The sequence below is a fragment of the Mus musculus genome, chromosome 7, assembly GCF_000001635.26.
Source record: "Mus musculus strain C57BL/6J chromosome 7, GRCm38.p6 C57BL/6J".
NCBI lineage: Eukaryota > Metazoa > Chordata > Mammalia > Rodentia > Muridae > Mus > Mus musculus.
In genome coordinates, this window is record NC_000073.6 from 23,885,792 (window position 1) to 23,903,299 (window position 17,508).

At 39.5% G+C, this 17,508-nt stretch overlaps 1 protein-coding gene across 1 annotated transcript; it reads left to right on the forward strand.

The window, feature by feature from the left end:
• Positions 1-7,737: 7,737 nt before the first annotated feature.
• Positions 7,738-8,652, forward strand: Vmn1r178 (vomeronasal 1 receptor 178). The gene has a single exon (NM_206868.2). It carries the CDS (start codon positions 7,738-7,740, stop codon positions 8,650-8,652), a length of 915 nt encoding a protein of 304 aa, NP_996751.1.
• Positions 8,653-17,508: the final 8,856 nt, after the last annotated feature.

The window sequence follows — 17,508 nt, forward strand, 5'->3', positions numbered from 1 at the left end:
CCAAACACAGACACTATTGCATACACCAGCAAGATTTTGCTGACAGGACCCTGATATAGCTATTTCTTGAGAGGCTATGCCAGTGCCTGGAAAATACAGAAGTGGATGCTCACAGTCATCTATTGGATGGAACACAGGGCCCCTAAAGAAGGAGCTAGAGAAAATATCCAAGGAGCTAAAGGGGTTGGCAACCCTATAGGAGGATCAACAATATAAACTAACCAGTAGCCCCCCCCCCAAAAAAAACTGTGTCTCTAGTTGCATATGTAGCAGAGGATGGCCTAGTCGGCCATCAATGGGAGGAAAGGCCCTTGGTCTTGCGAAGATCATATGCCCCAGTACAGGGGAATTCCAGGGCCAGGAATCGGGAGTGGGAGGGTTGGGGTGCAGGGCGAGGAGACGGTATAGGCAACTTTCGGGATAGCATTTGAAATGTAAATGAAGAAAATATCTAATAATAAAAAATGAAGTAAAGAAACTCAAGGTGCAATGCCTATAATTTTCTTACGGTTAACTACTCCCACTTAATCTAAAAACATGCTTCACTAGCCAAGAATCTGACTTGGGTCCTTAGTGATATATGCAATGAAGATGTGCTCAAAGACCAGCACAAACTGCACCTATAGGTACCTGGTTCCCCAATTTAAGTATTGGCCCGCAGTCAATCAGTTGATATTGCAAACTGATACAACATCACTCTTATGTCTACCCAGGGCCCAAACAATAGGAGAAAACATGTGGGTGCCCTGACTATTATTTCTATTGTTCATGGGATTCTATGAGCACTAGAGATATTTAGTGGGTTGCACATATGAAGGACAAGCTAAAAACTTAGGAAGATAAAAAGGATTTTCTTATAGGTAGGAAGGCTAAAAGCCTTATAGTCCTATACTCATTCAGTTCAGACATAGAAGGGAGGCCACTTCAGGATGAAAAATAGGATACTTGGGTTCTTCACATATATTATACTTGGATAGGAAAAAGTCCAGAGCACTCTTTACCATCCATCTAGTCAAAGAACAATGGGTTCCTAATATGCCAAGGGGGAATGGCAAATCTAATTAGTGGCCTCATGTAGAACCCCACCACCCCTCGATCCAAAGCCTGCCATTCCTATAAGGCTTACCCTGAACCCCAATGAAATTATGCTCCCTGAAATCCAGACAGAAAAGGACTCCCAGTTGATGAAGACCTTAGGCTTTGTGGCTTATTGAAAACCACTTATGAAATACTAAATGTGACTCATAATGAACTTACTTCTGATTGTTGACTTCTTTTAAACGTTAAACCCATTACTATGATGGCATTACTTATAATGCCTCAGTCACTGAATCTTCAGAAATTAAGTAACTGTAGACAGCAACAAACAGGCCCTAGTTGAATTACTTTACAATCAGTTAAATGACAAGGGTTACGTATAGGCCAAAAAGTACTCCAAGAATATTCCTGCCTTTGTTTTCAGACTATTCCTTGGGATTATCCAGTGGGTATGATTTTGTTCCTCCAGGGAAACCTGGTGGGCCTGCTCAACTGGCCTGCCCCGCGAATCCAGATGGTAGCACTTAAAGCCTCCACTGACTTCTGTGTTGTGGTTCATTCAGTTTACAGGGTGAGTTGTCAATTGGGGAAAGTTCTCAACCACCTTATTCTAGTCCCTCATAAGAGATTGAAAAGAGAACCCATTATAGGCAGCTTTGTCTACCCTCCTATGTGTCAGTATAGAGGAGTTATAGGAACACAAGCCACATCTTTACTATTATAGGGCTCCCATCACTCTATCTTGCAAGAAACAATTGATGGTGACTTCCAAAGACTAGAAAATTCAATGACAGCTCTAGAAAAATTGGTTTCCTCCATAGATGAAATGGTTTTACAAAATAGAAGGGGCTTGTATCTACTCTTCCTACAGCAAGGAGGGCTGTGTGTGGCCTTTGAGTAGAATGTTGTATATATGCAGAAAATATAGAGGTTGGTAGAAAAACATGGCCAAATTAAGGAAAAGATTACAGACAGCTACAGAAATCTGAAGGATAGTACCAAAGTCTATCCAGTGGGTCTCCCTAATTAGCCAGCCTGATATCCCCTTTGCTGGCCCACTCATTATACTTCCCCTGTCACTTATGTTGGGATTGCAGGTGAGGATACCATACCATGTTACCACTGAATATTGGATTCAAAACTAAAGTATATTAATCATAGTTTAAAATCAAGCTCATCATATCTTGCCCACCTAACACTTCTTCCTGACTTTCCCATTCTGTTTTTAAAAGATTAGTAACCCTGCAGGTAACCAACTCTATGTACAACCAATTAGGAACCAGGTCAGACCTTCAATAGCTTCAAACCTGACAAGCAGGTACATGTCTGTTGGATCGGAGTTTTCAAGTGGAAGCAGGGATATCTGGAAGGCACCTAATAAACACACACTGAAAACTTTTTCTGGTAGAAGCTGACAGGCAAATATCAAGGATTGATGTTCTGCTTTCTCTCTCTTTCTGTCTCTCTGTCTCGGTCTCTATCTCTCTTTCTAGCTTTCTCTTGATATTTCTCCCTCACTTTCTCTCTCATTTGCTCACTCGCTTGCAGCTTGTGGCTGTATGCATTCTGTATTCTCCTGTGCACTCCGCTTTTCTCCTGTGAGCTTTCTTTTCTCAAACTCCCACAGTTCTACACCTCTCTCTCTCTCTCTCTCTCTCTCTCTCTCTCTCTCTCTCTCTCTCTCTCTCCACACACCTCACCTCATACACACATGTGCTCTCCTTTCACTTACACACATACTCTCCATACACCCTCCTTATACTCACCTCAAACACACTACTTGCCCGCCTCACTTGTACCTCACTCTCTTGCATTTTTCTTACCCCAGTCTTTTATTGTTAGTCCAAAAGCAGGTAGAAAAAAGACATTGCATAATAATTGCCAAATCAAATTCAAAAGAATGACCACATCCCACAAAGAATCAAGAATTACATTTGTCCCACAAAGTTCAGGCTACCCCTAATCCCAGGCATTTGGCCAAAATAATTGCAAACTTATTACTATATAAATTTTAACTTTTGACTTTTTATACTTCAGAGTTCAGAGCTCTGAGGTCAGGTACATGCAGTTTCTTGTGAAGCTCTAAAGATAAAAGACATGGAAAAGCTGCCAGGCAATGGCAAAAAGAATCAAGTTAACTCTTAACTCAGTAGTTCTAGCTTTCTACTTTTGTGCATTTTACACAATGATTCTCCTAAGAGTCCCAGTGTTTTGAGTTAGTTTTACTAGTATAAAATTTTATGGATTCTATATTTTCTTCTCTATGCATTTCCAAAGGAGACCAGGAAACACTCTCAAATGTTGTGCAAAACTCATTTCATAACTTCAATAACTTTTTCCTTTCTCAGGGTCCCAGTGGTGACTGTTTCATTATCGCAATGTCTTCAAACTTTCTTTTTTTTTAATTGAATATTTTATTTATTTTCATTTCAAATTAATACTCCATTTCCCAGATTCCCCTTCACAAACCTCTTATCCCACCACCTCTCCCACTGCTTCTATGAAGGTGCTCCCCCAACCACTCCCACCTCACTGCCCTTGCACTACCATACACTGGGGCATTGAGCCTTCACAGGACCAAGGACCTCTCCACCCATTGATGCCAGATAAGGCTATCCTCTGCTACATATGTTCTTGCAAAGAACTGGAGTTTTGTTTCTGGTACTGTCTTAGTCAGGGTTTCTATTCCTGCACAAACATCATGACCAAGAAGCAAGTTGGGAAGGAAAGGGTTTATTCAGCTTACTCTTCCACATTGCTGTTCATCATCAAAGGAAGTCAGGACTGGAACTCAAACAGGTTAAGAAGCAGGAGTTGATGCAGAGGCCATGGAGGGATGTTCTTTACTGGCTTGCTTCCCCTGGCTTGCTCAGCCTGCTCTCTTATAGAACCAAGACTACCAGCCCAGAGATGGCCCCACCCACAAGGGGCCTTTCCCCCTTGATCACTAATTGAGAAAATGCCTTACAGTTGGATCTCATGGAGGCATTTCCTCAACTGAAGCTCCTTTCTCTGTGATAACTCCAGCTGTGTCAAGTTGACACACAAAACCAGCCAGTACAGGTACCAACATGGCAGCTGACAATCACTTGTGATTCCATTTACAGGGGATATGATGCCCTTTTCTTGTCTCTGCAGGTACTGCATATATGTAAGAGACATTTACGAAAAATATCCAACACACACACACACAAACCTGTCACTCTTGATAGGTATATCTCATCAAACCAGTAACAGCTGTACCTGGAAGGGTTCACAGAAACATGGTATTGCTAACTAATTTTCTCCTCCAGTACTGTATGTGGCACCTTTTAAGAAAGTTTTCCATGTGGCTTTTTCACCTTCCTTCCTTATACCACCTACGGACACATGGGTAGCATACAAATCTTCAAAATAATTGCCAGTTTGATCTCTCCACATTCTGTGTATCTTGTATATGGTGTCTATAGCCACCAAGTTTTGGAGAATTACCAACACTATTGGTAACATCTTTGCAGTGGGGTAGATAGTGCTTTGGGAGTTTATTGGCAATCAGCTAGAAAAAGAATTTACCTAAACCTGAATAGAAGTTTGCACTATTCAACATGAGATATCTACTTGGGGGACTGTCCAGTTAATATAGTGCAGGCTTATTAAAACTTCTTTGAAACCTGCATGTGAATATATTACAGTATGCCCCAACAGCAGTATGTTTCTGTACAGCTTTTTTTAAAGACACTTAGTTTTAGTTATTCCTCTCCAAATTTCATCTTTTACTTCCCTCCTACACTCACACCAATTTAAAGTTCCATTATCACCCTTTAATCCTTTATAACACTATATTCTATCTCCTACATTTCAACATGCCATAACTCTTACAAATTCCTGACTCATAAGGTCATTCCACATTATATATATATATATATATATATATATATATATATATATATATATATATATATATATATATATATAGCTAATAACCCATATGTAATTGTCAATTGGCCAAGATAAATTTCACAGGTGAAATCATGGATTTGGGCTTGTTCTAGACAAATATAAGGTAACTGAGCAATTTAAGCCAAGTTATTCTTTCTTTTTGTCTTATTTCCACATAAGTCATTTCTTTTTTTGTTTTTATTTTTGTTTTTTGTTTTTTTGTTTGTTTTTCGAGACAGGGTTTCTCTGTATAGTCCTGGCTGTCCTGGAACTCACTCTGTAGACCAGGCTGGTCTCAAACTTAGAAATTCACCTGCCTCTGCCTCCCAAAGTGCTGGGATTAAAGGTGTGCGCCATCACGCCCGGCTCATAAGTCATTTCTAAATGCTGGTATTTTCTTTAATAAAAATATTGTGCAATAATAGTTTCTCACACATCCAAGTATATGTTCTCTGAATTGCCAAAGACAATCTTGCTGCAGGTTTGAATATCAATAAAGGATTAGAACATACAATTCTTACATTTATAACCTGAGTTTTTACTTTTCATCATTGAAAAGCAAAACTAAGTCCTTAGTTTTCTATTATACCTAGAGCAGAAATAAGAGTGATTGGATATATTTATTTCTTAATGATTGCTCAATCCAAATCTTTGCTTGTATGTTCAGAATTTCTTCCTTACAAAGCAGATTCTCTTGATACTAGCAATGTATATTAGGCCTCTGATAAGGATTCATGAGTATTTCAGAAAACAAGTCACAATCTACCCGAAAACAAGTGGATATGGGGATAACTCCAGGATTCAGATGGGAAAGATCAGCTTCGGTGAATAATTTTGTCAGAAGTCTGTGTCCTGGGACAAACATGGGAAAGTTGGAATGAATCAACTTCCTGGGCAATTACAGAATCGGAATGACATGTTGCCTCTTTTCTGGAAGGAGTTTGTGTCAGCATAATTTTGCAAGAGTAAAATACTAGGGAGGAACATAATCCATAGAAATGTTCATAATGAGTCCCTTGTTCTACTCTTGAGTGCCCCCAATTCACATCTGATTACAAGATCAATTCAGAACTTAGATTTCCCCAGAGGAAACATGAAAACTCTTTCATAACTTCTGCTCAGGTACTCATTAAAATTTCACAATCTCCTAGACATTATCATTAAGCATCAGAAAATAAAAATGGGGATTTTTCTCTGGGGATAAATGATTTTTCCTTTATAGGAAGTATCCGAAAGACATTATGCAGACAAATGCACTGACATCACAAATAACACAATAATAAACTCTGGAAGATGTCATGTCCAGGCACCCTATTATTTTATGAGAGTGGAAACCTGAACTCTTTTGGGTTACCTTCACAGAACTGCATGGAGAATAAGAAGCCATTCATAATTTTCTTGCTTTCTTTCTCAGGCTAAGAGTGACAAAGAGAAGTTCCTCAATGAAACAGACACTATGATATACCCTTCTATAAGAGCCGTTGTCTTCTTCTTCAGCCTGTGAGCATCCTTGCCCTAAATAAGGATCAGAAGGTGGGAATCTTCCAATCATAGACTTATGCTTAAAATTCTCTTCTCCCTTTTTTAGTGTAAATTGCCTTCTGAAGCCAACATGAATCATTAGTTCTTTTTGAAGCCTGCAGTTTAATTCAAATAGGTTAATATTTTTGCTTTCATTTCAAAAAGTTATCTGATTTTTTAGACTTTCACTCAGTAGAAAACAATATTCAGTGTGACATCTGGATGTTAGATGTTGAATTTTATCTGGTGGATGGAGGCCCTCCTGCTCCTACAGAAAACATATAAACAAGTAAAGTGCAGACTAAGCATCAGCTTGCAAAGGGTATAACAGTGATTTTGTTAATGATTTTGGAGGGAAGCTGGAGATGATGCAGGTAAGACTCTGGAACCTGACACTTTAAAAGAAAAGTAAAGATGGGGGAAACTATGGATAAATGAAACTTGCTAGCGAGTGAGGTTTGTCACATGAAGAATACATTTAATAAATAAATATAACATTTTTCTCAAATTCAACATCTTAATTTTCTAAACCTGAATTCAGTTACTCAACCTGATTGATTATTATGTATAATCTTACATGTTATTAACATGCACATCATTTAAACATGTTACTAGAAGATAATGAAACTGTATTAATTCTTTTTTATATTGCATTTGTATTTTCTTTTCCTGTTATGAAGTTCTCTTATTGACTAAGTTACCTTCGATTTGCAGCCTCCCCTCCCTCATAATTATATTGAATTCTGATGATAGAATTACATACTCATACTAGTTACTCTCCTGTCTGTATTCATATGCAAAGCCCATGGTGTGCTCAAACATGTGTTATTGTGTTCTTGACCTACTTAACCAATGAAGATGTAGTTGCAATGCAAAATTCATCTCAAGGCAGGAGTAATTCAATATGAATAAAATTTTATTCTCTTTTTTTCTGAGACAGGATTTCTTTGTGTAGCCCTGGCTGTCCTGGAACACACTCTGTAGACCAGGCTGGCCTCAAACTCAGAAATCTTCCTGCCTCTGCCTCCCAAATGCTGGGATTAAAGGCGTGTGCCATCACAGCCCAGCAAATTTTATTTTGAGTTACTATACATGAATTGTTTTTCAGGCAAAGCTCCTGTACTGTAATAGAACAGTGTCTCACTTATCAAGAGAAGAAATTGTCCCAAATCAATTGATAAGCGTGGACAATAGAACACAGTCGTGAGGACATCGGTGTCCTATATAATCATCACTCCAGGGTAGGTTAAAACCCTCTCCATGTCTGCTCATGATAAATCTCTGAAAACCACTGATGACATGACTCTTCAAATCCTCCTGCTTTGCCAGTTTGTGGTTGGGACTGTGGCCAATGTCTTTCTGTTTCTCCATAATATCTCTCCAGTCTTGACTGGTTCTAAACAGAGGCCCAGACAGTTGATTTTAAGCCACATGTCTGTGGCCAATGCCTTGATTCTCTTCCTCACTTCATTTCCAGACATGATGGCTTTTGCTCCAAGAAATTCTCCAACTCACCTCAAATGTAAATTGGAATACTTTAGTCGCCTGGTGGCAAGAAGCACAAACATGTGTTCCACCTGTGTCCTGAGTATCCATCAGTTTGTCACTCTTGTTCCTGTTAATAGAGGTAAAGCTATACTCAGAGCAAGTGTCCCAAACTTGACGAGTTATTCTTGTTATAGTTGTTGGTTCTTCAGTGTCTTAAGTAATATCTACATTGCAATTAAGGTCACAGGTCCACAGATTACAGACAATAACACTGACTCTAAAAGCAAGTTGTTCTGTTTCACTTCTGGATTCAGTGTAGGCATTTTCTTCTTGCGGATTTTCCATGATGGCACATTCATGAGCATCATGGTCTGGACCAGTGTCTCCATGGTACTTCTCCTCCATAGACATCGCCAGCGAATGCAGCACATCCTCACTCCCAATCAGGATGCCAGAGGCCAAGCTGAGACCAGAGCAACCCATACTATCCTGATGCTGGTGGTCACATTTGTTAGCTTTTATCTTCTAAATTTTATCTGTATCATCTTTTACACCTTTTCTATAGATTCTCGTCTCTTCATGAGTCATTTCAGTAAAGTTTTTGCTGCAGGATTCCCCACTATCTCTCCCTTACTGTTGATCTTCAGAGATCCTAAGTATCCTTGTTCTGTGCTCTTCAACTGTTGAAAACCAGAGTTGCTAAAACACCAAACACAGAAGACTGCTATACTAATACCATTAAATACTTCATTCCATAAATGTGTGTTCAACATCTTTTGCATCAACAAGGCAAGGTGCTCAATGCTGTAATTTTTAAAAAGTAAGGTTATAATCATTTGTTGGTGTGAAATACCTCTGGTTAGTGTCTTACTGGCACAGTAAGTGAGTTATTTACCAGCCTAGTTCTCTTATATATAACTCTATAACTTCACTCTGCTGTGGGATATTCTAAAACAAATTAAAACCATTTTCCCTAAAGAGTGTAATTTGTTATACTGTCCTGATCAAACTGTTACTCTATGCTTTTTCTAACTTAGCACTTTAACCTTGGATAAAAAACAAAATCTTTGTATAACTATTTCCCCATCTGAACAAACAAGAATGTATTGTTATGAGTAAATGTTCTCAAAGATGAAATGTTTATTAATTTTTCATATATTGCATGTCATCCCATTTTAGTTAGGAGATATATGCTTTGCAATCTTTGACTCTACTCTGGTGAGGGTTAAGCATTGAACAATATAACTTTGTGCTCACTTGAACAAGGCAAACTGCACACTACATCAAAAGTAAAGAGGAAAAGAGGCAAAACGGCTCATGCTCCTCAGCCATAAAAGGTTTAAATTCTCAGCACCAGGGAGGATACCAGGATCCAAACTGGACATGTTCTCCTGAAAGACCTTGACAAAATCTTCACTCTGGGTCATGGTAGCATTGCTTTTCCAATCATCAGTAACTCCTGATAATCAGACAGAAGACAAGAGATGTCAGTACAATGAGGAGGCAAAGTTGTCACTCTTTCTGTAGATGGCTTCTCTAAACACAATAATATTTTCTCAGAAGATTAAAATCAACCATCTAAACTTTTCAGCTGCCTGAAACTGACCACAGACAGTAGGGCCCACAAGATAAAAATCTGGAGTGGTTAGAGCTGTTAGTGTGATGAAACTCAAAATCTGAGTTGTGGTATTTACTCCTATGAACAAGGAAATATCTTAGCATTTTTTTGAGTCATAACATACATTTATTACCTAAGGCTCAAACACAATGAAAGACACCTGTCTACAATATGTATCATGGATAAAAAGAATATTTCATTTTAAAACCATCAATAAATTGTTGTTTCGTTCCTTAGGGACAAATTTCTATTTTCTCTGTCTGTTTTCTTGTGAACTGAGAAATGAAATTTTGTTTTTTAATTTTTTATTAGATATTTTCTTCATTTACATTTCAAATGATATCCCAAAAGTCCCCTATACCCTCCCCCCACCCTGCTCTCCTACCCACTCACTCCCACTTCTTGGCCCTGGCGTTCTTCTGTACTGGGGCATATAAACTTTGTAAGACCAAGGGGCCTCTCTTCCCAATGATGGTCGACTAGGCCATCTTCTGCTACATATGCAGCTAGAGACACGAGCTCTGGGGGTACTGGTTAGTTCATATTGTTGTTCCACCTATAGGGTCGCAGACCCCTTCAGCTACTTGAGTACTTTCTCTAGCTCCTCCATTGAGGGCCCTGTGTTCCATCCAATAGCTGACTGTGAGCATCCACTTCTGTATTTGCCAGTCACTGGCATAGCCTCACAAGAGACAGCTATATCAGGGTCCTTTCAGCAAAATCTTGATGGTGTGTGCAATAGTGTCTGGGTTTGGTGGCTGATTATGGGATGGATCCCCGGGTGCAACAGTATCTGGACAAACCCATGAATAATAATAAGGTTGCTGCATGCTGAGAAAGAATTGTCGTTCACAGTGTAGATCAATCTAGTAGATAATTTATCAGTAACATGAGATATACAATAAATACTAGTGATAACAATAAGTGGCCATTTCCCTGATTCTTAACATTAAAACACTAGATATCATTTAACTAAAATTTATTATGAAGGAGCAAAGGCCACTTGGACAATATGGAAAGAGGAGAAAGACATGAATAACATTCCACACACAGGTAACAGCTTTTGGGATTTGGTATAGCCTCCATGACAGTTGTTCAGGACCACATGAAGACCAAGCTTCACCTTGCTACATATGTGCAGTGTGATCTAAGTATGGCCTCTGTATGTTCTTTGCATGGTAATTCAGACTCTAAGAGCCCCAAGGGTACAGGCTAGTTGATTCTTTTCATCTTTTTGTTGAGTTACTCTCCCTTTTGGAGCCAGCAAACTTTCCTGTTCTTCCATTAGAATGCCTGAGCTCTATCCACTGTTTATGGGTGTCTGTCTTTTCCTAGACATGCAGCCTACCTCCTCACCCTGATAACTGCATATTTCCATTCATTTCTGTGGTCCTCTAGATATCTCTTATGTCCTTCCCTGATCCTGAACCCACAATCTCTTTTTTCACCCAGTTCCCTCCCATAATTGCTTCTTAGGACTATTTTTTCCCACTTCTAAGTGTGATTCAAGCATTCTAAGTTTTGCCTTCCATGTGTTTTTAGCTCTTTGGGTCTCTGGAATGTAGCAGCAATACCCTGTATTTTATGACTAATAACCATTTATAAGTAAGTATATACCTGCATTGCTGGTGGAAGTGCAAATGTGTAACAACCACCTTGGAAATCAATTTGGCAGTTTCTCAGAAAACTGGGAATAGTTTATCTCAAGACCTAGCTATAAAACTCCTCAACATATACCCAAAAGATGCTCTAAGTTCCCATAAAGATACTTGGTCAACAATATTTATAGCAGATTTATTCATAATAGCTAGAAACTGGAAAACACCTAGCTGTTCATCAACTGAAGAATGAATAAAGAAAATATAGTACATCTACACAAAGGAATATTATTTAGCTAATAAAAACCAAGGCATCATGAGTTTTGCAGACAAATGGATGGATCTTGAGAATGTCATCCTGAGGGTGGTAACCCAGAAACAAAAGGACAGTCATGATTTTTTTTTTTTTGAGACAGGATACACAGTGTTCTTCTGTTGTCATTGAACTGACTCTGTAGGCCAAGATGGCTGACTCAAGAGCCAACTGCCTCTGCCTCCCTAGTGTTGGGAATAAATAAAGTCATGCACAGATGTAGACCTGTTTACCAGAGGCTTTCCATGGAGATCTCTGGCCTGGCCTGGTGCGAAAGGTTCGATGAAGGGAATTGAGTGTGGGCAGGGGAAGACGCTTCTGCCGATTCTGCTGCTGCAGTTGGCTCCACCTCTGTCTCTGCCATGCCTTCCCGGTTACTTGGTTACTCCATGCCACCCTGCACTGAGTCGGATCGGGCTGGGCTGACAAGAGATCTACTAGCCAGTGAGGAGTGTGGCAGAGCTTCAGGCGGCACTTCGGGAGAGACCTCTTCCCAAGTGTTACAGCTCTAAGTACTGAATGCTGGGATGATGGAGTAGTTCTCTAACCTTTTAATCCTTCTGGATAGGATTCTTCTATACAGTTTTCAGGTGGGTAAATGTCTGACAACAGGTGCTTCTCATTGGTTTGGTCTTAGACTTTGAGGGAAACCTTATTTGCATGTGGGAGGGCTTGGTGCTGCTCCTACAGATGGCCACAAACCTCTCTTTTGGAGAGCTTTGGAGGCTGTAGCTATGTGACAGGATACAAACCTCTCTTTTGGAGAGCTGTGGAGGCTGTAGCTATGTGACAGGATCCAGGGACCCAGGAGGCATGGCTGAACACCTGCAGTTCCATGCACATGAAAGCCACCACCCATCGGGTCACTGGGGTTCGCCACCTTTACTCATCTTGGGACCAGGCTGTCTGTGCACAGCCCAATGCCCCCCCACCCCCCCGCACAGCAAGTACCCAGCTCCAACTGATGTATATGTATAAACTCAACATGCCTCAGTTATACTCAGCAATGATATACTCACTTTTTCTCAGCAGTGGTATACTGGCAGTTGTGCTATTCATCTCTCTCTCTCTCTCCCTCTCTCTCTCTCCCTCCCTCCCTCCCCTCTCTCTAGATAAATTGGTTGAATATTCATCTGTCCTTCATGACTGAAAAGAAACTGTTTTTCACTGTGGATGAATTCAACTCAGATTCTTTTCTGTCTTTAATTGCTTCCTGACACATCTTTTGCACATTTTACCTTGAGTCCTGGGGGATAGTGATAAAAAATATTAATACCGAGTGCTTATAAAAAGTGTTGAAGGATATAAAAGCTTCCTTTCTGATCAGGTCCCAGTGTGCCTTGCCTTTAAGACCCTTGTCAGTTTCGAAGGCTTACAACCAAACCCCAGTGTTCACAATTAAAATGGATGTGATAAAATACCTAGTTCATGAATCTGTTTTCTCTGTCTTAAGATTGTTATTTTTGAATGTACAAGTGAGTTTCTGACCACAGATCTTTACACATGAATGCAGTGGTTAAGAAGTCCAAAAGAGTGAGTTGAATCTCTTGGAGCTAGTATCACAGACAGCTGTGTGTTAGCTGACACTGGTGCTGGAAACCAAACTCAGGTCCTCTGGAGGAGTAATACAGACTCTTAGCAGTTTGGCTATCTACCATCCACCAAGAAGTTGTTTTACAAGATTTTCTAGAGAGAGTTCTGTAAGATGATAAGAAAGGAAACCTTCTTTATGTTACTGCCATTTACATTGTCTGTGTTTATTCACACACGGGCTGGTGGGGATGTTGCTATTCATGTACACTTTAATGTATTTTGCCCTTTTGTAGCTGCATCATTGATCATGTGTGCTCACTTTGCTCTCTTCTATTATATATATGAAGAAAAATCAGAAGAGAAATCCCATTGTTTGGGTACTGCAGTGCTTCTCAAACTAATGCTGATTAATTAGTATTATGAATTGCAAAATGACACAGAGCAGTCAAAGATCTGTCAGAGTTTCCCAGCCATTATGAAAAATACATAAATTCACGGTTATTAAACAACGCATTACTGAAAGATAAAGTGCTCATTAAAAAACTTGAGGATGAAATCAGAAAGTTCCAAGAACTGAATGAAAATTTTTAAAATACAAACCACTTTGGTATACAATGAAGATAATTCTAAAAGAGAAGCTGAAAACTTTAAAAGCAAACAAACACATCCCAGAGATATACCAAATAAATATCTTAATAACACACATAAAGCTTTAGAGAATTACAGTTCGGTAACAATCCTTTTGAAAGGGTTTGATATAATTTGCTATTGTGGAAATGTCAATTAAAACAACTTTGCAATTCCATATCTTCCTAGTAAGAATAGCTATACAAACTATGAATTGATTTCAGTAATAGATAAGGAATCAAGATGGGGACAAGATATGATCTATATTAGACTCAAAGGTATGTAGGTTGATTCATATCTCTGTATCGCCAGAGTGAGAAACAGTCCTGAAATGTAGTGAGACCTATGGAAACTTGGGGAGTTCTATATTCACAGGGGCTATGGGAGAAGCTGTGGACCAAGGAATGTGACTAGACCTGACTCTTAGAAAGGCCCACAGGCATGAAGAGAGTTCTAGAACTCATAGTGAAAGTTTCAGCCACAGCAGAAAGCCTGGGCTGACAAAGGGCAGTGTCTGACCGTCCAAGACAAGCTCATTTAAATTGGTGTGTCCAGAGAATGAGAAACTGGAAAGTGAGTGTGGAGTAAAGAGATTCCAAGGAAACAAAGACAAAACATGTATGATATCAAGGAGTAAAGGAGTGTAGTGTAACAGGAATGAAGAAATGGGGTGGAGGGTAAGAGAGCACAGTAAAGAAGGATTTATGAGAAAATACAATACTAAAGAACTTTGAAGATACCATATGGAAACTAAAACAGGTTTCTAATATAGATAGATAGACAGACAGAGATATAGAGATAGATATACAGATAGAGAGAAACTTGGCTTGGCTTGCTCATTAAGAACACTTGACAATCTTGCTCAAATTCATTTCTCAGAACCTCTATAGGTGACATAGTTTCAAGTGAGGCAGATCTCCAGTTCTAGGAGATCTAATTCTCTCTTCTGGCCTCCACTGGCATAGCAATACCCACAGGCCCACACATATGCATATAAAATAATGTTTTTACATATCATATAATTTTTTTATATAGCATATAATTGTGTAAAAAGAATTTAAATTAAGTTACCTCACAATGGAATGGAGCACAATAGCTTATCCACATACTATAGGCCACTGGTGAGTATGAGTTATCTCTTTTTGTGGTGTTGATCAAGGGGATCTCATAAATCTACCAGAATGTGTTGGGCTATTGTCATTGTTCTTCATTGCCCTCCAGAACTTTAAATAAGAACTTATCTCCTGAGGTATAGGACAGAGAAATCAAGTACTGATCTGGGACCATCTTCACTTTTGGAGAAATTTTACAATGCCAGAAGATTCTACTTACACTCTAGGGAGAGAAAAAGGCATTCATCAATCTTACCCAACTGGGATCACTATAAACTACAATAATGCCTGGGCTGGCAAAATATGGCTACTCGTGCAACAAGTTGCACAAAACTTATTTGAGTAATCAACCACTTTTTGTTTGTAGTTAAAACCCACAACACACATTAGGATATTGGGGAAAATAGGAACATCTATTCAGTGTAATTAGAAGGGTAAACTAGTATACCCACCATGAAAATAAGTTTGTAGATTTTCAGAAGCTAAAAATGAAAGTACTACACGGCCTAGAATGTGCCCCAAAGACCCGATATCCTAGACGTTTACATTTTTATAATATCTAGGAAATTGAATCAATGAAGATGTTAGTTACAGATGAATGGATGGATGGAAAATGTGCTATATATGTATATATGTATATCACATTTGAATATCATAGATACTAACAAAAATGAAATATTTTTAAAACTGAATGGACTGGAAAATATCATATAGGCTAAATTTAGCTACACCCAGAAATAGCCACTCTATGTTTCCTATAGTATATAGATCCTAGCTTCAAATTTTTATATTTCTCTTCTTATTTATATAAATCATGGAATAAAGTGGTCAGGAGTGAAGGGGTGAAAAGAAGTAATGTATATAGTCAGTAAAATATCTAAGTAATGGGTGAATACTCAGTATGAGTAGGGATGGAGTAGAGACACAGATAGAAGGTAGGGTTTGTGATGGTGTCAACAAAAAAAAAAATTGTATAAAAGCCTATTGAAGTGGACATTTCTGGTTTTCTTGGAGACCTAGTTGTATCATGTGATTTTTTTCCTGGAAACTACCTTGTGGGAAGGTGTTTTGCTGAAGCAGACACTTGAGAGCATGCTTTGCTGAGAACATGTGATATTTTTCTAGAAGCTGTCTGATGAAAGGGCATGTGATATTTGCAGGAACAGATACACGAGAAGACACGTGGAGCATAGAAAATGTATAACTATAACCCAACAGACAGTGGATAATGTTACAGGATTGGTTCACCTTACTGCTCTTTGTTGGACTTTGCCTTGCTGGTCCACACTGATGACACTCTGGCACTGGGTCACCTTGCTGGCCTTCATTGGGCTTCACTGATGCTGGTCTTCACTAATGATAGTCTAGCATTGCTTCGCCTTGTTTTTTCTCTGACCTTTGCTTGTTGTAACTTTGTAGAAAGGAATGCAAGAAAGAAATTTCAGTGGGGTACTGGCTCCAATTTGACATGTTGGAGGACTCAGGCCGATCAGTGAGGCTTCACGGTTTCTTTTGGAGTGAGCTGCTACTACTGATTCATCTTTAGTATTTTGCCAGTGGACTGAACTGCAGACAGTCAAAATTGGAATTGCCTCCAAGGAACTGCTTCTAAACAGGCCCATTTCTCCCTTGTCCAATTAGCCATCGTCCTCCCCTACCATTACTTTCTGAGCCCTGTGGGAACTAAAAGGGGGCATAGGGGAAAGAGGGGAGGGGAGGACAGCCAATGTCCAGCCAGAGTTCCTCCTATACTCTGGGCAGGCAGACGTGGGAGGGCTGCCAGACGCTTTCCACTCCGCCCCAGGTGGGCATCTATGCCACTGACTCCACTCAATGGGGGTGGACAAGGGGCAGCCCCCAACCAGGGGCCTAGGGTGACACCCCCCCCAGATTAAATGAGGGAATCTGGGGAGAGACAAGTAACACTAAGGGCCTTTTGAAAAGTCATGTGGAAACATACTATTCTAAAAGCTTCCTACAATATATACATTTAAAAAGGAAATTTAAGTAAAATTACCATGTAAGGGGGTTTGCAAAACCTCATCTAGACATCATAGGCTACCATATAAAACTACACCATCAAAAATGGCTTCTATTTTTGAGTTGTGTGCCAACAGGGTCAGTCTTATGCACACACACCCAATTACTACAGCCAATGATATTGGTTATCCTATACAACTTGATAGGAAGGTCTGATTGCTAAACATAACTGTGGTGATTTGCATGAGAATGGCCTCCATATGCTCATATAATTGAACGCTTAAGGAGTGACACTACTTCAAAGGATTAGGAGATGTGGCCTTGTTGGATTGGATGTGGCCTTGTTGGAAGAAGTTTGTAACTTAGAGTGGGCTTTTGGGTTTCCAAAGCACATCCCTGGACCAGTGTTTCTCACCTCCTGAAACATGTAGATCTATATGTAGAGCTCTTAGCTACTCCTGTACCACCATAACTGCCTGTATGCTGCCATGCCCCATGCCATGATGACAATGGACTAAGTTCTGAAACTATAATTAACCTACAATTAAATGTTCTCCTTTATAGGAGTTGCCATGGTCATGTGTCTCTTTATCACAATAGAACAGTCACCAAGACAATGCCACATTAACTATTTCATGAAACATGAAGATATACAGTTGATACTCCATCAGAAGCTTCACCTTGTTAGCTAGCATTCTTAGTAGTGGAATGTCCTACATTGTAAGCTACAGTAATCACCTATCTGATAAAACATACCCAATG